Source organism: Leucopleurus acutus, assembly GCF_964270905.1.
Source record: "Leucopleurus acutus genome assembly, chromosome: 1".
Classification (NCBI taxonomy): domain Eukaryota; kingdom Metazoa; phylum Chordata; class Mammalia; order Artiodactyla; family Delphinidae; genus Leucopleurus; species Leucopleurus acutus.
The window spans coordinates 75816548-75843675 of record NC_139142.1 but is presented as its reverse complement, the minus strand read 5'-3'; the positions used below and the strand labels follow the sequence as shown (position 1 = coordinate 75843675).

The 27128-nt window shown below is 41.7% G+C and overlaps 2 protein-coding genes across 3 annotated transcripts; one reads left to right on the top strand and one right to left on the bottom strand.

Annotated features, from left to right (window-relative positions):
* Nucleotides 1-1259: 1259 nt before the first annotated feature.
* RNASE10 (ribonuclease A family member 10 (inactive)) lies at nt 1260-1898 on the top strand (the record flags this gene model as incomplete). The annotated part of the gene is made up of 1 exon (XM_082834026.1): nt 1260-1898. The coding sequence occupies one exon, from the start codon at nt 1260-1262 to the stop codon at nt 1896-1898; it is 639 nt and encodes a 212-aa protein (XP_082690152.1).
* Nucleotides 1899-22593: 20695 nt separating this feature from the next.
* Nucleotides 22594-26423, bottom strand: RNASE12 (ribonuclease A family member 12 (inactive); the record flags this gene model as incomplete). 2 transcript variants are annotated; one of them, XM_082838043.1, is made up of 2 exons in its annotated part: nt 22594-23069; nt 26357-26423. In XM_082838043.1, the coding sequence occupies 2 exons, from the start codon at nt 26421-26423 to the stop codon at nt 22594-22596; spliced, it is 543 nt and encodes a 180-aa protein (XP_082694169.1). The 2 variants fall into 2 exon arrangements, with proteins under 2 accessions (XP_082694169.1, XP_082694170.1); XM_082838044.1 differs by lacking the exon at nt 26357-26423 and adding an exon at nt 23591-23624.
* Between the last annotated feature and the right edge of the window lie 705 nt (nt 26424-27128).

The window sequence follows — 27128 nt, the reverse complement described above, 5'->3', positions numbered from 1 at the left end:
TCTATCTATCTATCTATCTATCTATCTATTTTTTGGCTGTGCTGCCCAGCTTGTGGGATTTTAGTTCTCCCCACCAGGGATTGAACCCAGGCCCTTGGCAGTGAGAGCGTGGAGTCCTAACCACTGGACCACCAGGGAATTCCCCATATGATCTTTATTTTGAACCTTGGAGAGTAAGTCGTCTAATCATGCCCCTTTGCACCTTAATATTTCAGGGTTCTTTTTCTAAGAACAAAGATATTCTCTTAAACAATTGTAGCACAAATTTCAAATTCCCTATATCAAACGCTGACATAACATTCCTATCTACTCCATCGACAATATTCTCATATTATCAATTGTCTCAAAAATGTTCTTTATAGCAATATTCTTTTCCGGTAGGGAAGGTCTTTCTTTGATAGGGGCATGAGGCTGGCATTGCAGGAAAAAGATGCATGCTCTTTCCCTCAGTTTCCTTAGGATCTCTATTAGTAGGGGAACCCTCGCAGGTCAGTTGTTTGGTTTTCTTTGGTTTCATTCTTGTTCCATGTCCTCCCTAAGAGTACAAAAACTAATCAGCAGGAATTACCCGAGTGCTAAGAGATCTATAGTAGTAGAAGGGATCTGGCATGACAAGATGTAGTTTTAGCAAGGTGAAATTGGGCATCCTCCCACGTCTCCCTCCCCCCGCCAGCCTCAGCTTAAGAGTGAGAATGGACTATAGTACTTTTCTTATTCCTTTTGATCTTTTTGGGGGAGGGTGGGTAACAGGGAGAATAATAAATAATTGAATGAGCAAAAATTAATTTGGGGAAAAAATAGGGAGATGATCTCCTATGGTAATTCTAATCCTTTACTGAGAATAAGATTTTCTATAAGAATTTCTCTCAAGAGAAGTGTGACACTGTACTTGTTTGTCCTCTTACCCATTCTTTTTGGTGATTTAGAACTAATTTCTGTTTAAGAATCAATTGATGTCAACTTTCCCCACTGATACCCCATATGTGAACCAGTTGCAGAACTGCTTCCCGGGTCATCTTCCAGTTCTGTAGAATCCACACATTATGCCACAGCAACAGGGAATGTGGTGGGAGGGACAGGAGAAATGGGAAAAGAGTGAGAAAGGATCTCTGTCTTGGGTGGGGAATGGGGTAATGTGGAGAAGGGAGAGGAGACCCCAAAGACTATGCTGTCGGGGTTTAGGGGAATCTACAATCTCTACTGGAGCCAAGTTTCATTTCAAAGTCAGTCCTCTGTTTCCCTCCTCCCCTCCAGGCAAAATGAAGCTGACCCTGGTGCAGATCTTTTTCATAATGTTGCTGCTCCTGCTGGGCCTGGGGGTAGGCCTGGGGTTGGGACTTCAGATGGCCGCAGCAGTCCTGGAGGAAAGTGATCAGCTACTGAATGAGTTTCAGTCCAGTGACTCACATGACAAGGCTGAAGCCACTAGGGAGAGAGCGGGCCCCCTTCGAAGCATAGAAACCCTTAGCAACAAAGAAGTGGTGCAACTGGAAGAGACCATCGTCAGTGAAGATGAAGTTGGAGGAAGCAAGATGCTCAGAGCTGAGGCTCTCTTTCAGAGCAACAAAGACTATCTGAGGTCTGACCTGATGGACAGGGAATGCAATGCCCTGATGGCACAGAAGATGAAGCCGCACAACCACACATGCATACCCCGGTACATATTCATCCATGAGGAACTAGAGGCAGTCAAAGCTGTCTGTAAGAGTCCTGTTGTTGCCTGTGACCTCAAGGGAGGCAAGTGTCACAAAAGCTCCCGTCCTTTTGATTTGACAATCTGCAAGTTATCCAAACCAGGCCAAGTCACTCCTCACTGTAATTACATAACTTTCATTCTTGAAAAGTACATTTTTATATCCTGTAGTGACATGAAAGTCCAGGTAACATCTGGACCATGAAGTAAGTTCTCTTCTCATCTTTGTCTTCCTTTCCACTTCCTCTTTTTCATGCTGTTTTCGTCCTTAGGTATTCTGCAAAAAAGGTTCTGGGAAGAGAGGCTGGCCTATTCTTTATCCTATTTGAAAATATAAATCTTCTTTGCCCTAGGGGTTCACCCAACCTGCATTTTTTTCCTGGGATTAGAGGTGGTAGAATAGGGTGAGGATGTCCAATCTCTGTAGGTTCTCTGTCTCTTAGAGTCTATCTCTTGCCCTGGAAAGAGATAAGTGAAGAACTGCTCTAGTCTCTCCTACGATCCTGGTTATCAGTCTGTGCCCTGGTCTGGAGGCCTTTAGATGTGGATTACAATAGTTTAATGCATCCTTTACCCACGTCCTTCCCTGCTACCCACGATGAACCTCTATGGCAATCACATAAGCCTCCTGGGCTTTCCATGTAGCACTTCTCTGCTACAGATGTAAATTAAAGTGATTCTAACTGTGACTGCGTCTGGAGAACCATGTGGATCAGGTTTCTTTTCCCGAACCCCTGGCTGTAGGGGTCTGCAGGTACGGTGCCATGGTGGTGCAGACTGAGATAAAACATGTCCTGGGGCAAAGACAGCACTCATTTTCTTGACCCTTCTCAACCCTTTTCTTTTTCCTCTCATTTTTTTACTACCTGCCATTTTTTTTTTTACATCTTTATTGGAGTATAATTGCTTTACAATGGTGTGTTAGTTTCTGCTTTATAACAAAGTGAATCAGTTACACATATACATATGTTCCCATATCCCTTCCCTCTTGCATCTCCCTCCCTCCCACACTCCCTATCCCACCCCTCTAGGTGGTCACAAAGCACCAAGCTGATCTCCCTGTGCTATGCGGCTGCTTCCCACTAGCTATCTATTTTACATTTGGTAGTGTATATATGTCCATGCCACTCTCTCACTTTGTCACAGCTTACCCTTCCCGCTCCCCATATCCTCAAGTCCATTCTCTAGGAGGTCTGTGTCTTTATTCCTGTCTTACCCCTAAGTTCTTCTTGACATTTTTTTCCTTAAATTCCATACATATGTGTTAACATACAGTATTTGTCTTTCTCTTTCTGACTTACTTCACTCTGTATGACAGACTCTAGGTCCATCCACCTCATTACAAATAGCTCAATTTCGTTTCTTTTTATGGCTGAGTAATATTCCATTGTATATATGTGCCACATTTTCTTTGTCCATTCATCCAATGATGGACACTTAGGTTGTTTCCACCTCCTGGCTATTGTAAATAGAGCTGCAACGAACATTTTGGTACATGACTCTTTTTGAATTATGGTTTTCTCAGAGTATATGCCCAGTAGTGGTATTGCTGGGTCATATGTTAGTTCTATTTGTAGTTTTTTAAGGAACCTCCATACTGTTCTCCATAGTGTACCAATAGCTGTACCAATTCACATTCCCACCAGCAGTGCAAGAGTTTTCCCTTTTCTCCACACCCTCTCCAGCATTTATTGTTTCTAGATTTTTTTTTTTACATCTTTATTCTACTTGCCATTTTGATCTTCTTTTCCCTCCCTTTGTTTCTCCCCCACCCCGCCTCTTTCTCCTGGTCTCCTTTTCCTCTTCTCTTTGGGATCTCCCTGTTCTTTCTCTGAATCCTTTTAGATATTCATTCAGCCAACACTGATCTCTTATGCCATGCCAGGTAAGAAGATGTTGGTCCTATAAAGAGTTTGGTATAGGGGGTTAGAGCGAGGGTGGGTCAAGAGAGTGATGAGGAGAGAGAGAAACAGAGAACTATTTTTAAAAATTATGTCCAGGGCTTCCCTGGTGGCGCAGTGGTTGAGAGCCCGCCTGCCGATGCAGGGGACACGGGTTCGTGCCCCAGTCTGGGAAGATCCCACATGCCGCGGAGCGGCTAGGCCCATGAGCCATGGCCGCTGAGCCTGCGCGTCAGGAGCCTGTGCTCTGCAACGGGAAAGGCCACGACAGTGAGAGGCCCGCGTACCGCAAAAAAAAAAAAAAAAAAAAAAAAAAAAAATGTCCAATAAGTAGAATAATGGTCACATTAGGTGCTCAATAGATGTAGAATGAGTGAGATTGGAGGGAATTTTATTCTCACTCAGCACCTCTTTTCTTCTTTTGCTCTGAAAAACAAGAAAGTTAGTGAAAGAATATTTTCAGCAGAAAAGGGATTGGATCTACTCAAAGAGGAGACAAGCTATGGGGTTGAATAAATAGAAGATGTTAAGTGGTTTTGCTCAGCCTATTTTCTCTGAATTCAAATCTATCAAGAAATAGTTTCATTAGACATGCATGGGCACAGGAAGGGATCTTAGAAAATGGCAATAAGGATTCACTATGAGAGTTTTCCTCTTCCTAGGGTTTTTTCCTGTTTCAATCTCCTTGACAGTAATACACTCAAGAGTCAGGGACATCCATAAATGGGACACTGGAGGAAGGAAAGGTTTGGCTTACTCTGACCTGGCTTTTACCTTCCTGTTCTTTCTTCATTTAGCTCCAAATCTCCCTTACCCTTCCTGTTCTTGCAGGCAGGCAACCACTTAAATGCTTTGCCTCTAGTCTCCCCTCAGACTTCCCTGTTTCAACATTTCCCTCCATACCTTTGACTCACCTCTCCCGGCAATGACCTCTTAGGAACAGTGTTGCTGGGCAGGAAGTGTGTCTGCATCTGTGGGCTGCCCTGACATGTTAGAGGTGGGTGGAGGAGTGGCAGGAGATGAGGCCCTGGACAAGGCAGATTCCTACTCTTCTTTTTTTTTTTTTTTTTTTTTTTTTGTGGTACGCAGACCTCTCACTGTTGTGGCCTCTCCTGTTGCGGAGCACAGGCTCCGGACGCGCAGGCTCAGCGGCCATGGCTCACGGGCCCAGCCGTTCCGCGGCATGTGGGATCTTCCCAGACCGGGGCACGAACCCTTGTCCCCTGCATCGGCAGGCGGACTCTTAACCACTGTGCCACCAGGGAAGACCCCTACTCTGCTTGATGGGAGAATCCCTTTCAGAAGAAATAGACAAAAGACGATCTAAGACAAGGGAGAAAAAAAGAAGTGAGGTGTGAGAGAGGAAAGAAGAGTGGGTGTCAGAGAAAATCAGTGTGTTAAGAATTTGTCCAGTATGTAACCCAAAGGCATTGAAGATTGGGAATGTGATGGGAAAGGTTCCAAGTTTGACTTCTTAACCAAAACACAGGATCCATTGTGTGGGGCAAACTATTAGGAGACTGGAATTAGCAAGGAATGGAAGCCCATGTGCTTTCATTCACAGATAAGAACCTCTTATAGGTTCCCACCAGCTTCTCTCCTTTAGGGTTCCCACACTCCAACAAGTTCTGCTATCGCCCTCATCTGGTCTCCACTTTGGACAAATCTCAGTGGTCAGGCTTTTATCTGACTGTGAAAACTATCTCAGGAAAGCAATTTACAAAGCACTCTACGGGCTCCTAGTGGCTCAAGCAGGAAAACACAGCTCGGTAGGTGTAATGGGTTGACAAGGTGTGGGAACTTCACTCAGAAGGGATAGAAAATTAACTCATTATAGCTCAAATGATGCCTGATTCATAAAACTTTCACCAACTCTTTGAACTCCAGTAAAATCCCCCTCTTCGTACTTCCAGTGTATATGCTTAGTCCATACAACAGGTCCTCAGTCCTCTACCCAGTGTTCCTAAATCCCCAAAACTCCGAAAACTGAAAGATTTTCTTTCAAAGTGGCTCCCAAGCTCAGTGAGATGCAAAATCAGGCTGAATTGACTATGCAAGTCTATTTATTATCTTTATTTATGCTATATGACTATTATACATTTCACTGAAGAAATATCAATATGTCTGATTATGAATACTGCCTCAGATAAACTCTTCTAGGGATGCATAAATATCACATACACTTATACAATGTTGCTTTTTAAAATCCTAAAAATTCTGTTTCAAAATGCATTGGCCCTAAAGGTTTCAGGTAAGGGATTGAGACCTATATATACTATTTAATTAACCCTTAATTTATTTGAATATATAATATGACCTCAGTGAGACCATAGCATTTTTTTTTTTTTTTTTTTTTTTTTTGGCTGTGTTGGGTCTTAGAAAGTCCCCTTCTGGTGTCTGGGACTGACTGAGGCCAGCAGTGCCATCTGGGTTGGGTACCCTGAGCTTGAACTGGGACTTCTCTGGGCCTGAGTCCCATTTCTCCCCTCAGGTCACTGCTCCCCTACCCCATGCGTAGGGCCAACAAGCTGTCCCCCAAAAGTTCTGAGACTTGCACCTATGGGGTTGTCCTAGGACCCTGAAGCCAAGCCCTGTTTCCACGAGGGTGACCTGGCAAGCGGCGGTCCCCTCTGGCTGGTGTGGTATGTCTTTTGTGGGATCACACAGCAGTGGGTCACCAGAATGGTGCTGATAAACTGATTTTGCGTGACTCAACCATATCCTGGACACAGAATAAATTTAGGACTCTGGATCACCAGTGGTCACTACTCACCCTTGGACTTGAGTGCATATGTAGGAGGCTTTCACCCACCCATGTTCCTATTGCTCTGCTACTTCTGGTCTATAGCACTTGAGGGTGGCAGGGACAACAGCACGTGTCCCTCACCCTGGGAGCTTCCGGCTGCTGGCACCCAGGGTGGACCCCACCCCTTTGCAGGCTCCACGCCATGTGGAGGGATGGTGGGCTGCTCCTGTCCCCTGTAAAGACTTTTGAGACCATTGTTCTGCAGTGTCAATGGGGCACTTCAGGTCAATGCCCTCTCTTGCTTCTGATTGACAGGTGATGACACGCTCTCTTAATCTGTGCAAGATGAAGGCTAGTCATTCCTTGTGTGAATGGGATTGCTCTTTTGCTCCGCCCATGTACCCCCTGCCTATCCTCCTGGATGGTGGCAATGTGTGTAAGACAGGAGTGTAGTGTGGTCAGTTATGACAGAGGTGGCATTCTAGGAAGGCGGTGATTATGGCTTAAAGAATTCAAGAGAATTGTACACCTGAAACTAGGATAATATCGTAAGTCGATTATGCTTCAATTAGGAAAAAGAATAGAAAAGAAAAAAAAGAAAACTTTAGAAATTCTCAAGTCAGTTCTCAAAAAAAAAAAAGAGTTCAGGAGAAGATCTAGTTGGAAGATGTGTTGTTTTATGTTTATACTACAAAACTCTAAATGGCAAATTTCGCACGGTCACAAATTATCATTTTCATTTTCCTGTGTACTCTGTGTGCTATGGTCTCAATATGTATCCCCTCCAAAATCACATGTTGGAATCCTAACACCCAACGTGATGGTGTGAGATGGTGGGACCTCTGGGAGGGAATTAGGTCATGGAGCCCTTATGAATGGGGTTAATGCTTCTGCAGAAGAGATCCCCCAGAGCTCCCTTGCCACTTCTGCCCTGTGAGGACCCTACCTGACCATGCTGGCACGCTGATCTGGACTTCCAGCCTCCAGAACTGTGAGAAATACATTTTTATTGTTTGTAAGATACCCAGTCTGTGGTATTTTGTTCTAAAAATATGGGCTGGGCTAAGTAAGACACTGCTTGTGTTTGTGGTCATTATCAACAATGTACAGTAACAAAGTAACCTTTGAGAGAGTCACTGGAAGCTGGTATTCACAGGCAGCACAAGGGATGATTCAGGGCCATGAGTCATAATACAGCTGGCACGAAATAAATGGCACTAGGAAACTGCAGAAGCAAGAACATCTATATGGATCCTATCAGACCGGTTTGTCTTTTTCATGTGGTGGGAGATAATGAAATTATCCAGGAATAATACATCTGACAATATAGAACATGAAGAAATGGATCCTAGATCTAACAGGAAGAGATGGTGCCCAGACAACACAGAAAGTCTATGTGTGCACTGATTGGATAATAACCAAATATGTGAGTATCTGTCCTCTGCCCATAATTCTAAATCTTCAGCAATAAGTCCCTATACTTCACTTGGGTCTATGACTTTTATAATATATTTTAAAATCAAATTGTTTATATAGATAAGGGCCGCATTCCCCATCCCTCCCTGGAGAGAAAAAAAAAAAATTGGCCAGGGACACACACTCCTTAGAAGCAGCTCAGCTTGTGGTCAGATCCAGGGTAATGTCTGTATCATGCCCTTGCCACGCTCTTGATTCGAACTCTCCCCCTCAGATCCCTCTAGAGCTCACTCTTGTAGGCAAAGTGGACTGAGCTGGCCCTCTCCACCCCTTCTCTTTCCCAAGGTGGCAAAGTTATATCATCTGGCAGAGACTCATTCCTGGTGGGATGAAAAGGGACTCCAAGGGACAGAGTTGTTGCTATTTAGGCAGTACTTGGACTTAGCATGTAATCTGTTGATGATGTTCCTTCCTCTGAACCTTGGATCCTACCCATAGGCCTGCCCTCTCCTCTTTGCATTTATAGACTGGGCTTCAGTCAGTTTCTAGAAAGTGATTCTAAGGACAGAGATGCCACCTCCAGGAGCAGCTGGGTTGGTTCTTTAGTAGAATTAATGATTCAGAAGCCAGGTAATAGTTGGATTTAAAGGAAGAATTTGGGAAAAGAGGAAGATGGCTAAGCAGAAGGAATATTTAGGGAAATGTGAGTGCACACGTCAAGGCGTCATGGCCCTTTACCATTTACATATGATTTCAGGAGGCCCTGCGATATCCCACTGTTTGAAAATGTCAGCTCTCCAGTATTAGCACGAAGCTAATGTTTAGAATTATATCTGTATAAACGTATTGCGTATCCCTATACACAGCATGTAAAATTTTTAACTTCAAAGAATGGGTGAGATTTTCAGCACCTTTATAAGGTGACAAGAAAAGCAAAAGGCAAAACAATACTTGTTCTACGAATGCTTTTGCATGAGTTTGGCAGTGTGCTAGTTACCGGTTGTTAAAACCAGTAACAAAAGGACAAAGAAACTAAAATCAGGCATTGTATCTGCCATGGTAACACATCCACAGACGAGGCCTATAGGGGATAGGATAGGAAGAGAGAAGGTGGCATGATTAAGTCTAGCACTAGGCATTGCCCTGGAAAGCTGGTCTGGCTAAGGACCAATGTAGAGCAAGCAACTGCATTAGGAGACTGTTTCCAAGGGGAGGAAAAGGCTGTCCAAAGGGTCAACGGATAAAGATAGATATTTTTACCAGGAAGGTGCAGCCATCTCCCAGCTTCTGTGAGTGTTACCTGCCAAGAATTCACAGGTGCACTTCTCTGGAAGAGAAGGAAATGTATTGAAGAAAATATGGTAGAAAGGGGTTATAAATATGGAAAAAGTGTTACATAATCTGACCCAGAATTAGTCAGTAGAAGCCCTTCTAATCTGGCTTCTGTGTGCTTTTGACATGTTCCCATCATTCTTTAGACACTTCCTTGCTTTGAGAAACAGCAAGATGGTCTAAGCTCATCTTGTATTTTCCTTGCCCTGGGACCAGTCATTTCTCTAAAGAGACATGGTTGTTTTAGTGGAAAACAGTATTTTAAAACCAAGATCGGATGCTAGGTGTGTGTGTTCATTTTTGTGGTGAGAGAGTTGGTCCCTCAGAGGGCAGAGCTTGGGAATATAGCAAAAAGATGCAATTACACACACACACACACACACACACACACACACACACACACACACACACACACTTACATGTATTTTATTTATGTATTTACATTGAAAACCATGATTCACATCAATATCTCCAATTCCAATCCAACCCCATAGGCTCATATTAGTTTTCTCCTTTTCCATATTTATATCTTCATTTCCATATTTATAAACCCCCTTCTACCATATTTTCTTTAATATATTTACTTATTTGATCAATCTCCATGTATGTAACTGAATCTTCTGTTTCTGCCACTGTCCCCCCTTCCATATGGATGCCCTTTGCCCTCTCTGACTCCGACACTCTGTGACAGGCTGGCCCCCTACGTGGATGCTTCCCATTTGGGTTTTCATACCCCACACCAGGTTCCCCTCTGTGTGAGATACCTCCTCTCCTTGCTCAGGCTGACGCTCCATGCTGGATTCCCCGCCCCATGCCTCATCTCTACTCCCCCTCACCCCCCATATGAATGCCCTTTTCTCTTTTCTTGGGCTTTGGCTTCCTATTCCCCATGCCAGGCTGACCCCCCTTTTCAATGCACACCAGGTTTTGCCCCATTTAATGGCTTCAGGACTAAATTGTTTGGGAAGGGAAGAAAGGGAAAAGAATGGAAGGGAATAGGAAAGAAACAAAATGGAAGGCCAGGGGAAATAAGCCAATGAAAGGGAAGAGGTGTTATATCTTTTGAAAATTAAAATTATATATTAGCAGTTTCTGTACTTTAAAGTTTTACTAGCTATATATTATTCTATTTTATTAATGCAATATGATTCATTGAACTATTCCTTTACTTTTGGAGGTTAAGTTGACGTCTAACAATAAATAGTTTGCACAGATTCTTTCCCTTAAAGCAAGTTCTTCCAAGTGGAATTATTAGGTCAAAGAGTATAAACCTCAAAGCTTTAGGTACCTATTCACCTATTGCCTTTCAGTAAGGTTGTGCTTATACTCTCTCCACCAGTGTATAGAATGGACCCACGTCACTATATCCTTTGCATAATTTGGTATTATATTTTATTTTAATTTTTGACAGTTTGATAGGCAAAATAAGGGATCTCATTATTATTTAACTTTGCATACCTTTTATTGAATGGGCCATATCTTGTTTTTATATAAATTTATTTTATTTTATCTTTCCATTGGGTCTTCGTTGCTGCACACGGGCTTTTCTCTGGTTGCGTCTAGCGGGGGCTACTCTTCGTTGTGGTGTGCAAGCCATTGCGGTGGCTTCTCTTGTTTGGAGCATGGGCTCTGTGTCTCGTGGGCTCTAGAGCGCAGGTTCAGTAGTTCTGGCCCGCGGGCTTATTGGCAGGCAGATTCTTAACCACTGCGCCACCACGGAAGCCCCAAGTGGGCCATATCTAAAGCAATTCTTAGTAACTCTGTCTCCTCTTCCCAGAGATTCTCTCCACTTCCTGATAGAAACCCTTATGAGCCCTCTTTTTCCCATATACTCTGTTACTCTGAAAACACAAGTTAAAAACTCTTTAAGTTTGAGTGGATTATTCATGATGGCTGCACAGTATCATCAGTCATGCATTCAGGGTGTTGAATCTGGGTTCATTTAGGAGGGTACACAGAGAAAATACGGTTCAGGAATTTCTCCTAGAGGAAAATTACCTCACAGTGCTCAGGTTATGCAAGTACCACGGATATCTCATCATTCACCTACCTTCAGTCTTGCCACACACCCTTCTGTGGGTAATGCCATCATCAGTGTTTACCATTCTTGAGATTATCTATACCTGCCTGGGCAAATTATTCCCATACTCAGGCATCTTCTCGCTGGTTCCTATTCTGTAGTCTGTTTTGCCCAGCTTAGTCATCCCAACCACCTTTGAAGCAACTCTTTTAATGTTAAGCCTAAGATGGGAAAAGATTTAGTTAGGGTTCCAAGACTAGATTTACAAAAAAAAAAAAAAAAAAGGTCTGTTGTAAGATGGGAACTTTCTCCCTTGGCAGGTCCTGTTGAATGAGAATAAAATCTGAACAGGCAGCATCACAACCAGAAATAATCTAATATCCTCATAATGACCTGTGTAATTCCCTGGTTCTACAGTTCTTTCATCTTCGCTGTTGTGGTCACTTAAATCCATCTTCTGGAATTCTAGGACTAATCATTTCCCTAAGCCGAGGTATTGTAGGAGGTGGACTCAGCAAAAGATGAATCTTACCTCAGCACGTACTTTTCATTGTAAAATATACACAAACATAAAACGTGCCATTTTTATCATCTTTAAGTATACAATTCAGTGGCATTAATTACATTGACAATGCTGTGCAATCATCACTACCATTTATTTCTGAAAGTTATTTTTATCATGCCAAATAGAAATTCTGTCCCTCAGTTCACATTTCGTAATATTTATCAAAACAATACATGCCCACAGTTAAAATCTACAGCCTCTCTCCCTACGACTTTCCAACTCTCCAGTCCAAGTCCAAGTGGGTCCAAGAGGCACCATTTCTAGCTCTCGTCTCACTATCTCTGTAAAAGTCTTCTGTCTCTACTTACTAATCCATCAAGTCTATTGACTTCATGTTATGGCAGATTAAGGTTTAGCTCAATTTCACCTCACTCCCCTCTCCTTTTCCTCCTAATATAGCAATATTTTAGTTTCTCTGTTGCTTACCTTTCTAACCTAATAATATACTAACCCTCTTACTATCTGTTTCAGCTATGTGCTGCATATTTTGAGTCCCTATTTTGCAAGATGAGGATATTAGCATCCTTATCGTTCCCTTCATTCTCTTTTTCTCTATCTTTAATGGATAAAGATGTGGCACATATATACAATGGAATATTACTCAGCCATAAAAAGAAACAAAATTTAACTATTTGTAGTGAGGTGGATGGACCTAGAGTGTGTCATACAAAGTGAAGTAAGTCAGAAAGAGAAAAACAAATACCGTATGCTAACACATATATGGAATTTAAGAAAAAAAAATGTCATGAAGAACCTAGGGGTAAGACAGGAATAAAGACACAGACCTCCTAGAGAATGGACTTGAGGATATGGGGAGCGGGAAGGGTAAGCTGTGACAAAGTGAGAGAGTGACATGGACATATATACACTACCAAACATAAAATAGATAGCTAGTGGGAAGCAGCCACATAGCACAGGGAGATCAGCTCTGTGCTTTGTGTCCACCTAGAGGGGTGGGATAGGGAGGGTGGGAGGGAGGCTTAAGAGGGAGGGGATATGGTGATATACGTATGCATATAGCTGCTTCACTTTGTTGTACAGCAGAAACTAACACAACATTGTAAAGCAACTATACTCAAATAAAGATGTTAAAAAAACCCTTCAGTCATCTGTCCTTTAGTTCTACATTGTCATGATTTTTAATATTAATATTTCATTCTATAATCAAAATTAAGACTTAGGTTCACTGACTCTAACACCGAAAATTGATACAAAGTATTTACATTATTTAGAATATGCAAATAATGTTTCCGAAGATCCAGAAACACCATAATTTCTTTTTTGGGGGGCCGTGAGACATGCGGGATCTTAGTTCTCCAGCAAGGGATCGCGCTCCCTGCCGTGAAAGCGCAGAGTCTTAACCACTGGACCGCCAGGGAAGTCCCTAGAAACACCATAATTTAAGAAAACATTTTGTATCTCCTGGAGTTTATTGTTGTCTTTTTTATTTGTTAGATGCTTTTTTTGCAAGCTGTAAATGCTCACTTAAAAAACAGTTTTAGAAATAGATGGTAGTGATGATTGCACAACATTGTGAATGTAATTGATGCCATCCTCTCAATCAAATGAGTTTTCTATCAAGTACTTCCTTTCCTTAGAGATTTCTCTCCTAGAGCCTCTGCCCCAGTAGGTCTGTTCTTCAGCTGTGATCCTGTAATCATTCTTGTCTGGATGCCATGTTGTCCTCTTTCTTGGTCTACTCTCTTCTTTTAGTTTTTGTTGGAGCCTATCGCCAAGTAAATTCATAAGAAAATGTGCTTAGGAGGTGCATTTTGTGAGTTCTTACATACTGGAAAATGTATTTATTCTTTTGGATTTTCTTATCTCTTCTACTTTTTTCTCATATTTTGGAATTAATTTTTTGGAAATTTCTTTACGCGGACCTCTCACTGCTGTGGCCTCTCCCGTTGCGGAGCACAGGCTCCGGATGCGCAGGCTCAGTGGCCATGGCTCACGGGCCCAGCCGCTCCGCGGCATGTGGGATCTTCCCGGACCGGGCACGAACCCGTATCCCCTGCATCGGTAGGCGGACTCTCAACCACTGCGCCATCAGGGAAGCCCTCTTGGAAATTTCTTTGACTTTATCTTTTGACCCTAATACTGATCCTTTTGTTCCTCCTGACATTAATATGCTTATTTTCCAAGTGTTTATTGTTTTTCCGTTGTTACTTTTTCAAAGGATTCTAGTCTTGTTTTATAAAAACGACAGCTCTCAGATAAATCAAAATACACTAATTCGAGGTCTTAGCCTCTAATTATTAAATATTAAGACTTTATCCTCTAGTTTCTGCTTTGTAATTTTTCTTTTACTTCATGTTTTGTAAGTGCAATCTTCAGAGATATGGAGGCCATTCAGTATGTGAAAAGAATGAATTTTGCAGACAAATAGAACTAATTGTGTAGCCTTGGGCAAGTAAATTTCTTTTTAAAATAAAGATAATTCAATGTTGCTAAAAGGATATATGTATATATATTAACAGTGAAATGGTAGGGTCTAATTTTTCCTCCTATATGTATCCACTTCTCAAAAATAACACTCCCAGGGCTTCCTTGGTGGCGCAGTGGTTGAGAGTCCGCCTGCCGATGCAGGGAACACGGGTTCGTGCCCCGGTTTTATACCTATAAAACCTATAGGTTTTATACCTATAATTTATACCTATATGTTAATTTCTTAGGTTTTATATACCTAACATATAGGTATAAATTAGTGACTCACTAATTTTTTTCCTGTTTCTATTATAAATTATTATTCCAAAGCTAATCTCATGAACAGACTTGTTAGAGTGTTTATAGCGGCTCTATTAATAATCCCACCAGGGACTTCCCTGGCTGTCCAGTGGTTAAGACTCCACGCCTCCACAGCAGGGGCACAGGTTTGATCCCCGGTTGTGGAACTAAGATCCCACAAGCCGCGTGGCATGGCAAAAAAAAAAAAAAAGAAAGAAAAAAAAAGAATCCCACCAAATTAGAAGAAACTAAGATTTCCTTCAACAGGTAAATGAATGCACAAACTTTGGTATATCATACTATGGAATACCATTTTGCAATTAAAAGTAACAAGCTATTAATCCATTGATGAATCTTAAATGTTATTGCTATGTGAAAGAAACCAGTCTGAGAAGACTATATACTGTATGAGTCCGTTAATATTACATCCTGGTAAAGGCAAAACTACAGAAACAGAAAAGAGATCAGTGGTTATCGGGAGTTGTGGAGGGGGGTGGTTTGCCTAGATGAAGGGCAAGAGACATTTTAGGGCTATGAAAACTATTCTGTATGGTACTGTAGTGGTGCATACATGACACTGTCCATTTGCCAAAAACCAGCACAAAAAAGTGAATCTTAACGCATGTAAATTTAAAAAAATTAACCAGTAGGGTGAGGGGATCCCAGGATGGAGGGCAGACTGTGACAAAGGAATTTGACTGTATGACAAAACCTTGCTGAAGGGGATACTGAAGAGACTTAAGTAATTGCTATAGACTAAATGTTTATGTGCCTCCCCACACCCCCAATTCATATATTGAAATCTTAATCCCTAATATGGTGGTATTAGGAGATGGGGCCTTCGGGAAGTGATTAGGCTATGAAGATGGAGCCCTCATGAATGGGATTAGTGCCCAAGACCTCAGAGAACTCCCTCAGCCCTTCTGCCATGTGAGATTTTAGCAAGAAGATAGTCATCTATGAACCAAAATGTGACTCCTCACCAGACGTCAAATATACTTGGGCCTTGATCTTGAACCTCCCAGCCTCCAGAACTGTGAGAAATAAATTTCTGTTGTTTATAAACCATCCAGTGTATGGTATGTTTGTTAGAGCAGACCAAACAGACTAAGACAGTAACTTTAGAAATTACTGGAAACTGGAAGACTAAAGACAAAAGGAACTGTACATAAGGACTGTATTCTAGTTGATAAGTTGTTTCGCACGGGGGTATGAGTTAAATTGAAACTGCTGTATATCTATACTGGGACTGAACAAATAAGTAAATGAATTGTGGTTGGTGGGATCCCAGGCTTCTCACTATTGGAGTGAGAGGTTGCCGATAAGAAGAGGAAAAGGCTAGAATAAACCATGTGGTTTAGAGTTGTATGTGTCAGTATAGATTTGGCTTAAAATAAATGCTGATTGATATATAGAAATAATTACAGATACGAGTGTATACATGAGTTGGCATATATAACTTTCTTAGCTCTGTCCTCTGAGAAGGCCTTGAAACAATGACGTTCCAGCAGCAATAAGTGCAATCAGTACCCGAATCTTGGTTTCTAAATACCATTCTCCAATAAAAAGAACCAGGATCCTTGAAGAATGGCTAATTTTAGGATTGAGGCAGGGAATATAAGATGTACCTGGAGTATCTTGTAATGTCAAACAGTAAGAGAGTATGCAAAAACAAAATGGAGTGCTCAAAAACCCCCCAAAATACAAAATGTCAAAGGGACACAGGAGGTGACTGAAAGAACTCCTGATGACCAGAGCTAGAACAATTTGAACAAAAAAATAGTTTAATATTGAATCTTATCCAAAGTATAAAATAAATATCCATGAGTCCACAATGATATAAATGCATCTGAATAAATAAATAAATGGGGGAGAAAAGACAAATCTTCCATACAGAGTATTCCCGATAGTTTGTTTAGATACTACCCGCTCCAGGAGAAGGAGCATAGCTCCCCTGCCCACAGTGAGATGACTTGCTTCCAAAAGGAACAGTACAGAAGAGTGGAGCAATTGAAAAGTAACTTTACGGTGTAAAGAACGGGCAAATATTGCTTAAGCAAGATGATCAGCCAGGAAGTGATTCAATTACTTCCTTTAAAATGTTCTCATATTAATCTCTTCCTTTCTTTTCCTTATGTTATTCTCTTTCCTGTCTTCATGGCCTTATACCTAGGTTATACATATTATAGTCACTCAGACCACATATTTGTCTCCAGTCTCTCTCCCCTTCAATCTGTCATGTCCATTATTGTCAAATTAACTTTCAAATATTACCTTTTTTTTAATATTACCTTTTTTAACGTAATTTTATTTTTTTAATTTTTAAATTAATTTTTATTGAAGTATAGTTGCTTTACAATATTGTGTTAGTTTCTTTTTTTAAAAATTTATTTAATTAATTTATTTTTGGCTGTGTTGGGTCTTCATTGCTGTGCACGGGCTTTCTCTAGTTTTGGCGAGCGGGGGCTACTCTTCACTGTGATGCATGGGCTTCTCATTGTGGTGGCCTCTCTTGTTGTGGAGCATGAGCTCTAGGCACACAGGCTTCAGTAGTTGTGGCACGCAGCCTCAGTAGTTGTGGCACAACATGCTTCATTGCTCCGCGGCATGTGGGATCTTCCCGGACCAGGGCTCAAACTCCTGTCCCCCGCATTGGCAGGCAGATTCTTAACCACTGCGGCACCAGGGAAGCCCCGTGTTAGTTTCTGCTGTACAGCAAAGTGAATCAGTTATACATATACATATATCCCCTCTTTTTTAGATTTCCTCACCATTTAGGTTACCACAGAGCTCTGAATAGAGTTCCCTGTGCTATACAGTAGGTTCTTCTTAGTTGTCTATTATCTACATAGCAGTGTATATATGTCAATCCCAATCTCCCAATTCATCCCACTCCCCCAATTCATCCCACTCCCCCTTCCCCCCTTGGTACCCATAAGTTTGTTCTCTAAATCTGTGACTCTATTTCTGCTTTGCAAATAAGTTCATCTGTACCATTTTTCTAGATTCCACATATAAGCAATATTACACAATATTTGTTTTTCTCTTTCTTACTTCACTCTATATGACAATCTCTAGGTCCATCCACGTCTCTGCAAATGGCACTATTTCATTCCTTTTTATGGCTGAGTAATATTCCATTGTATATACATACCACATCTTCTTTAATGTAATTTTAAATGTAATTTTCTCTACCACAAATCTTCATATTATCTCTCATTATCCTCGTATTGGTTTCCTATTGCTATTGTAACACATTACCGCAAACTTGGCTACTTGAAACAATACACATTTATTCTCTTACAGCTGTGAAGGGCAGAAGTCCAAAATCAGTTTTACTGGGCCTAAATCAAGGAGTTAGAAGGATTACACTCCCACAGTGGCTCTAGGAAGAATCAGTCTTCTTCTCTTTTCCAGATTCTAGAGGTGCATTCCTAGCATTCCTTGATAACCCCTTCTTCCATCTTCAAAGGCAACATTGTAATATCTCACCTCAGTCCATCACATTGCTTTCTGCTCTAGAGTCAAATCTCCCTATGCCTCCTCTTATAGGGACACTTATGTTTGCATTTAGGACCAACCCAGAAAATCCATATTTCAAGATCCTGAACTTAATCACATCTGCAATGTCTCTTTTGCCACATAAAATAAAATTCACCAGTTTTAGAGATTAGGACCTGGATATCTTTGGGAGCCAGTATTCAGCCTACTACAATCCTGTGGGGAAAAAAAACCCATACAAATTATTTATTCTAATACTCAAAGGATCTAGTACTCATCTGTCTACAATTATGTTTCCACCCACTCTTTTCATATGTTTCTTCCAACTCCTAGTACTTTTTTTCTTCTATTCAAATTTTAGCTATTTTAATGGATTATCCATCAAGTTCAAGATTTTAGTTCTTCTTTTACACATGCCTGATCTGATCACTTCAGACAACAGAGATAAGTTCATCTCTTAAGATATGATATTATTATCCTGTATCTAGTACCTTGTATACAGGTGCATGTTCCTTTCATTTATGCCTTTTTCCCACAGTAGCTGGTACAATGCCTTACATACAGAAGTTTCTCAATTGCTTGCCTGTAAATATCTTCTACTCATTAACCACTCTATTATTATTCTGCCCCCATAGTAGGTCATCTCCCATAATATCATTACATTTCTCCCCACTAGGTCAAAATGCCTATCCAACCATTCTAGGCCTACATGAACATGCCTTCACTTTTATAATTTACGGACAGGTGACTGTCTGACATGAGGAATAAAACTACAAAATAAAAAAATATGATGAACAGATTTTTGAACTGTGATGAAAACAAATTTACATCAGTATAATTTGCCACGCATTTAGTGATGTTCATAGCCATGATCATAGTGCCTGGTAAATAGGCCCAAAAGGAAGCAGCCCATAAAAATGTTTACAGTGAGTATGATTTTTGTAAAGATAGCTGAGCAATTCCAGAATTTTCTAAAGGAAGGCAAGAGGGAATTTCTAAAGCTGACTAGGGAGCTGCTCAGAGGCACTCCTCTAAAAGGGCTGGATGTGTACCCAGGGTGAGTTCAGCAATTCGTGCTGCTCTTGTCTTTTTCCACCTGGGCAACTCAGGGCTATGTGGTCCATGAGCCTTGGATGAACAGGTTGTTCCACTGGGGCTGAAACCAGACCAGATTGAATATTGGCCTTTGAGTGAAAGTCTTATGGGTGGCCTGGCTCTAGAAATCTGTCCAACTTGTCACCATATCTGAACAGTGATTTTGAATACAAGACACACAGGGAAGAACACATAAAGTTAAGTGGTGCAAAGCCTGGAAGGAAAATAGGAAGCAGAAACATGTAGGGTGCAAAAGGGAGATGTAAGTTGACGGCACAATCTGGTCAAGAGAAGAGAGCATGAAAGTTGGATGAGGAAGGGATAGAAGGTGAAAGGTGTCACCAAGGGAGAAGTAAGAGTCATCACTCTTCATGGAGGCATGTTTCAAGAGCCCGTCCTCCCAACTTTGCTTCCCCAATTCCTCCTCTAACAGGCCCTGCCTTCCGTGCCCAGGAGAGCTCTCAGAAGGGGTATTGAAAGTGACAGGACAGAGATCTCATGGAGGACATGGGATTCTTGGAACAGCCTGAGCTGGAAAGACAAGGAGCGCACACGCCAGCAGCATAGCCTGCAGCTGTCACATGCCCAGGGCTCTGCCAGCTCACCTGGCCCTGCTCTCTGACATTACACGAGACAAGCCCCAGGGCCTCCTCAAGCCCTCCCATGAGGACCCGAACTCAAAGTCATCAGAGCCAGAATGGACTGAGCTGAGTCTCTTACCTAAAGGATGTATAAGAGGAGGGAGGAGTGTCAGCAGTGGAGTAAAGAAACCAAACATGCAGAGGGTCTGAAAGCTAGAATGGGGCTGAGTTCAAATAGTTCTCCAGAAAGACACCAAACACCCCAATTTATCTTCCCAGGAAGAGTGCATGAGAATGTCCCCTTTCCTGCCCCTATGCCAGCACTATGTTATTTTAAAAAATCTTATTTCTGCAGATTGGGCAGGTTAAAAAAAATTATATCACATTGTTTTTTTTTGTTTTGTTTTGTTTTGTTTTTGCGGATGCGGGCCTCTCACTGTTGTGGCCTCTCCCGTTGTGGAGTATAGGCTCCGCAGCCATGGCTCACGGGCCCAGCCACTCCGCAGCATGTCGGATCTTCCCGGACCGGGGCACGAACCCGTGTCCCCTACATCGGCAGGCGGACTCTCAACCACTGCGCCACCAGGGAAGCCCTAAAATGTCACAATTTATTTGAATTGCGATTTTATCCTTATTGAATGAAAATACTCTGAGGATAGATTCCATCTGATATCCTCAGTTACTTACACTTTAATAGGAATGCATTTATCTGCAAGATTTTTTTTTTTTAATTAGAAAGGGAGGTTAGGGGAAGAAGGGAAGAAAAAGCACTGAGAAGGAAAGAAAGGACAATTAAACCTAGGGAGAGGGATAGGAAATGGAATCAGAATTCAGAACATAGAAACACGGGCCTAAAGAACACATTTCAGCTACTTTTGCCCAGGAAATGATGCTGCTACCAGGACCCAATGCGTCATATGATAGGGACCAGCTGTTTTCTGCTCAGCATCTATTTAGATGCTGGGGGCTCTGCTTCCTTGATGACATTCACACTTTCACGAAGACAACAATGACAATGGGATTTCCACAGAAAAATGAGTAATAGAACTCAGCTGCAGAAGGGCCACCCAGAGAGGTAAGCCTTTACTTACAATGTTGCAAAGTGTCCTTTACACGTGATGGCCACCCTTTTCCCTCCATAGATCTAATCAATCTGTTAGAACTTGATGTTTACCAATGACAGAGTTAACAACTAGCATAGGTTGATCTGACCTTAAATTAAGTACAAATAAATAATGCAAAAGTTGACGTCTCTCAACTGAAAATATAAGAACAGAAAGGGCCCTCTAAGTCTTGTGCATTGCCCGTGTCTGCTCCAGCTCACTCTATGAGTTTCTGGCTATCACTTACAGGATTAAAATGTCATAGCTCAGAATTAGTGATCTCATAATCTGGCCCTTACTTGCCAATTACTCCTTTTTTTTTTTTTTACTACCCCCCAGTACTAATCTCCCCATCCCCGGCAACTCCAACGAGGCCAGTTTCTAGACTCCCTAAGAAATAGAATTGTGGAGTAATAGACGAGGAAAGAATCTCAAAGATTATCTAGTTCAAGTTCCTCACTTTACAGTTGAGGAAACTGATAGGAACAGAACTTAATCAAATCTCCAGACTTAGGAACCTCTCTTTCACTTCCTTCCCTTCCTTTGCCCTCTCACTCTAAAGATCCTCTGCCCATAGCTGAATGAGGAGGAACTAAAAAAACAGTCCAGCTGTAAGAACTAATAGGGGAAAGGAATGATTAGTGTGAGTCAAAGTCCTCTCTGTTCCTTCTGAGGAAATAGATTGAACCCTGAGGGTCTTGATCCCTCCCTCGGAAATCCTTATCCATTTCTTTCTAGCCTTTAAGGAAAATTGTTTCTGACCAGTCAGGCATCTTCTGATGTCCTTTTCCCTTTCAGCAGGGCACAGAGGCATCTTCTGAATAGGAGCAGGTATAGCTTAAGTTATACACATCGTCCTTAAAGAGGACCTTACGAGATGACCCCAACCACCTCTACACCTAGGATAGTCTGGGATTAGTGTGAGATGAATGAGGTACTCGCTGCATGTACAAAATGTTAAAGGCCCAATAATCAAGATAAATAATATTTTATTGCAATATTTAAAAATAAATTGAATGTATATGACGCAAATGAACTTATCTACGAAACAGAAACAGACTCACAGACATAGAGAACAGACTTGTGGTTGCCAAGGGGGAAGGGGATGAGGGAGGGATGACTGGGAGTTTGGGGTTAGCAACTGCAAACTATTATATATAGAATGGATAAACAACAAGGCCCTATTGTATAGCACAGGGAACTATATTCAATAGCCTGTGATAAACCACAATGGAAGAGAATATAAAAAATATATATGTATATGTATAATTGAATCACTTTGCTGTACAGCAGAAATTAACACAACATTGTAAATCAACTATACTTCCAAATAAATAAATATATAAATAAATTTAATGCAAAATAATCCCTGATGAACAATTATCAAAATTTTAAACGCAAAAAATAAAAATTTTTTTTTAAATAACAGGATCTGACCCTGCATTGGTACAACTCGTGTACCCCACCTCATCCTAAATCTAACCCTTTCAGAATGGGTCTTGATTTAAAATTCAGATATTTTGTTCATCAGGGATTTTTGCATTAATTTTGATTTTTAAAAAAGTTATTTCTCTATATTGCTCAGGGGGTTTTGGTGCTCCTTCAATTTTGCGTGTGAAGTGAGTCCCTCACCTTACCTAATCCCAGTCCTGTGTAGGATTCACTCTTGGCTCTCATCAAATGAAAAAGGACAAGGAATTAAAACACATGCAGAGTTTATGGTTTAATTCGGTAGATTTTTTTTTATTAACGCAGAATAAAAAGATCCCAGCTCACCAATACTGAAAGGATAAATGCATTTCACTCAAGGCATGACCCCATGTCCACAATTCAGGTGCGCCTCAGGGAGAACCAGCATCAGTGCCTCTGCGAGAGGAGACGAGAGGGTGGCCGGCTCAGACGCTGGTCTCAGGTTATTCATCATATCTCTGGATATTAACTGGCCCCATGTCATCACAAGTGACGACAATAAACCCCTCTGTGGGGGAAATGTGGTAGCTGCAGGCAGGATATCTGGTGCCTTCAATGAGCTTGCAGACTGTCATTTTGAACTTGGTCTCACTCTGGAAGCAGAGAAGGGTGGAATGGTTTTGGCAAGCCACCTTCCTGAGAGAATTGCAAACACTGTTGATATTTCGAGGCCTCTCATGGACGAAGACGTGCTCCTTTTTGCAGGTGTTGTTGGCTTCCTTGATGAGTCTTCGTATGATCATGTGGTTGCAGTATCTTACAGGAACGTCACTCTGAGGGTAGTCCACGTGCAACTGGTCTAAGGTTGCCGCCATTACTTCCTCATCCAGCTCATTTTCCCAGAATAGAAGCAGCAGGAAAAGTATCACCATTAGTATTACTAGGGGTATGAGGTCCTTCACATCTTTTGCTCTAACTCCTATAGAGTAAGAGGAGACGGAAAATATCAGAGGGTAATCAGATTCCTCCAGCACCATCCCCTGACTTTGCTCCCCTAGCCTTTGATATTTTATTTCCTTCTCTCTGTTGGTGAAAATCATGCTAACCCTGCAAGGTCCAGCTGGAGGTCCAGCTCCCCAAGAAAGCCGTTTCTGACCATTTCAGCTCTCAGAGTTTGGCACTGAACTGTTCTCTAATTTTTCCTGTTGTATTGTGTTTGTTGGCCTCCACAGCTCCTTGACAGTCAGTATCTCATCTCCTATTTCTCCTGAATCCCTCAGAATGTTTAACATGGAGCCGAACATACGGAAGGTATTAAAAGTACCCTTGTCTGATTGTTTTATTCGTATTGCTGAATGACTTTCTTTCCCATGATTGTTTTAACCTTGATCCCACCAAATTCAATATGCTTTTAGCGCTTTCTATTAATCTGTTCTTCCCAATTCCTTCCTAATCTCTCCCTCTGTCAGTCCTACTTGGTTCTGTGCTACATCCTCTCACCTTTCCTTTTTGCTGTAACTCTCACAGGTAACATATCCTTGTGATCATGGATCCAAGAAAGTCCTTTGTGTCTCACTGTTCCCAGGCAATAACTGGTAGGGTGCCAGCTGTGTGTGGGGAGGCCAAGGGGAAAAAGCAGAAAGGGAGGAGCCTGTAGGAGGGGAGTGTGCTTGGCTGCCAGCGGGAAGAGAAGTTACTTTCAGAGGGACAGCTGGGTAAGGCAGGTCCTGAATGTGTCCTCACTAAACAAGCGTTGACATTTCAAAACATTTATTTTAGTCCTGAAGTGTGCCAGATGCAGTACTGTTTATTTTCCAAATTTTCATCGGTCCTTACTACAAACCTGTGAAGTAGCTGTTATCTCCATTTCATTAATGAAGAAATGAGTTGCAGAAAGTTTCAGGTAGAGATGTGAGATGGCAAGAGTAATAAAAATCTCACTTTCTCAATGCTTAACCCTTGAACTCCAGTTTCAGCAAGTTTCATTCCCACGTGGTGTCCAGGACAGGGCAGAAACAATTCCCTGACATTAACATTAGTCTTGATAAAGCCCCGGACTCCTGGCAAGTATGGCAATGGTTTCCAATCTCTGCTGAACATTGGAATCTCCAAAGCATTTTTTAATGCCACCTTGAGGCATTCTGCTTTAATTAGTGTTGGGTAAGACCTGGGAGTTGAGATTATTAAAAGCTTTCCCAGTGACTCTAATATGCAGCAAAATTTGAGAACCACTGAATTATAGTATACTTGGGAGACCTACATGGAAAATTAGTAGATGAGGGCTTCGTAAAAGATAGTGAGTGGCTCAAGGTATTGAAACAATAGAATTCTTTTTGTTGCCAACATCTCCCAGTCTTTGATATAGGCATGGAAAAAATGGACTTAATTGTACTATTTCTTGCTCTGAAATGATTTCTTTTTTGGAAAGACAGCTACATAGCCTCCTTTGTATGTATCTGTGTCTTTCTAATTGTCAACTAGAAAGCTATTTGGGGGTTAAAACTTGTCTGGGAAAGACAGAGAATCCTAGAAAAGACTTCAAAGAATGCGTCTCTTTGTATGCAACAAAAACAAAAGCATAATTCAAGACCATGAAAATGAACAAGCAGGAGGTGATTATTTACTTTCCAGAAACTTTCATTCTGGTTGTCCTTTCACAATTCAAACTGCTCTGTTATGGATATGTGTTGCAAAAATGCCACAAGGTTATAAGTGTATAGTTACTAACTGTTGACAAATTTTTCAATTAACAGATTTTGATTTGCACACCATCTTGCAAACACATTTCCATTGTATAAAAAGAACTCTTTCTACATATTGTAACATGTTCAATATTTCCTTCCAGGACTTCCAAGCAACCAAATTACAGATGTTATACTAAGTTTACAGGCAAGGAATCAACCCTTGTTACAAAATTTATCCTCAACTGAGGCAACTCAACCTACCTCTACATTTCAGAGTTTTACCCTCCTGAAATAGAGTTGAGACTGGTTTCAAATGTTTAATAGTGCTGGCAGCCTCGGAGAAAACATTTGTAATGCCTAAAACCAACTAAGGATTAACATCTAGAGATAAGGGTTTCCTCCATATCAACAATAAAAAGACACAAAAACTCCAGAGGAGAAAAGATTGTCAAAAGTTATAAAAAGTCAATTTCAGAAGAGGAAGCGAAAATGGATGACGAACAATGCTTAACTTCGTCAGTAATCAGATAAATGGAAATTAACATAACCAAAAGATATCGATTTATAACCATTGGATTATCAACAATTAGAAAATCTAATATCAAGTGCTGGAAAATATGTTACTGGGCAGGAGAATTGGTGTAGTGATATTGGAAACTAATCTGGAAGTATTTGGCAAAATTATAAATGGGTATAATCTGAGACTTTGTAAGCCTGTCCCGGGCATAGACTTCAACATAGTTCTTCCAGATGGAGTACGTGCAGGGATGTTCATCATGGCATAACTGGTGGCAGAAAAGAGCTAAAGGTAACTGAAATGTCCCTCATGAAGGGGATGGACAGGTAAACATGTGTTACATACATAAAATAAAATAGTATAAAACAGCTTCAAATAATGCACTAGCTTTACAAATAGCAACAGGCTATTTGGTGTGGTGTGAAAAAAAGAAACAATGAAAATCATTTCCAGTTGATTTAAATTGAAAACACGCATGCTCCAAAATAATACAAAAAATTTTCCAAGGACATACAATATTTAAGTAGGATGGAAGAACGTGGATTAAATACTCTAAGACAGATGCCCATGAGGATGAGAGAAATAGAAGCAGGGATAAGGAATAAAAAGGGAAAAATAATAAAATTGAATAAAACAAAAGAGAGGCCTAGCATGGGCCATAAACAGTATATGATCAACTCAATTCTGCACACCTGAAGAGGGAAGGGAGGAAAGAAGAAAAGAGGGAAAGAAGGAAGGAAGGGGATGGAGGGGAAAGAGGAGGAAGAGGTGGAGAAGGGGAGGAAGAAACTGGGCCTATTATCAGATGACTGCATTTGACCTAAAGTACCCACCACCCTCCCTTTGCTAAGCCTCAAGTCACCCTCAGGAGACTGCAGGAGGCAGGTAGCGGCTGGAGACAAATATTCGTGCCAGGATGTAAAACAACATTAGTAATTCCCCTCACCACTCATTTTGTCAAATTAATAAGCTCTCCTCCAGGACTGCTAGAAACCCACCCAGCTCCAGTATTGTCTGAGACTAGGCAACGGCCTCAAAGGGACCGCAAAGGAAGCGAACACTCACTCTGGATGCCTTCAGCTGCCACGTATGATGTTCGACCATGTTGAGGCCACCAGTGGAGAGAACACATGGAGGGAGAGAAATTCTCAAAGAGCTCTGGCTGCTTCAGTGCCTTCAGAAAACTGTGGAGGTTATTCTGTCCTACAGAGGTGGTTGGCTACCCTTGCAAGACTTCTACGGTTGCCCCATGCCACGCTCACCTTAAAGTCACGCAGCAGATTGTAGTTTCCCCAAAATGGCCACAAAATATTTTCTATCCCACAGTCTCTTCCAGAGCCTTACCACTCCCTTTGCAAGAGGTAGAGTCTCTGTCCTTTCCTGAGAACCTGGGTGGGCCTCTGTTTGCTCCCACTTACACGGCATGGCATGACCTCTGAGCCGTGGTCACACAGCTTCCACTGGGCTGTGGTTCCCCTAGGACGTTGCCTCTGGGGGTCGCGTAGAAAGAAGTCTGACTGTGTCGAGGCCACACAGGGAGAAGCCACAGAGAGAGAGAGTTGCCCAGAATGCTCCACGTGTTTCAGCTCCCTGTAAATAAAACCACATGCAAGGCCTCGAGCGAGAACTGCCCAGTTGAGCTCAACCTCCAGATTCAGGAGCAAATGAGTGTTGTTACCGTTTTCGGCCACCATTTGGGGGTCATCTGTAAAGCAGCCATAGACAACCAGACTAGAGGGCTCACCACGCTGACACATGTCCCCAAGCACATCCAATTCCACCGCGTTTTAGCAAATAATAGATACCACGGACATTTTCTTGGTTATAGAGTACGGGT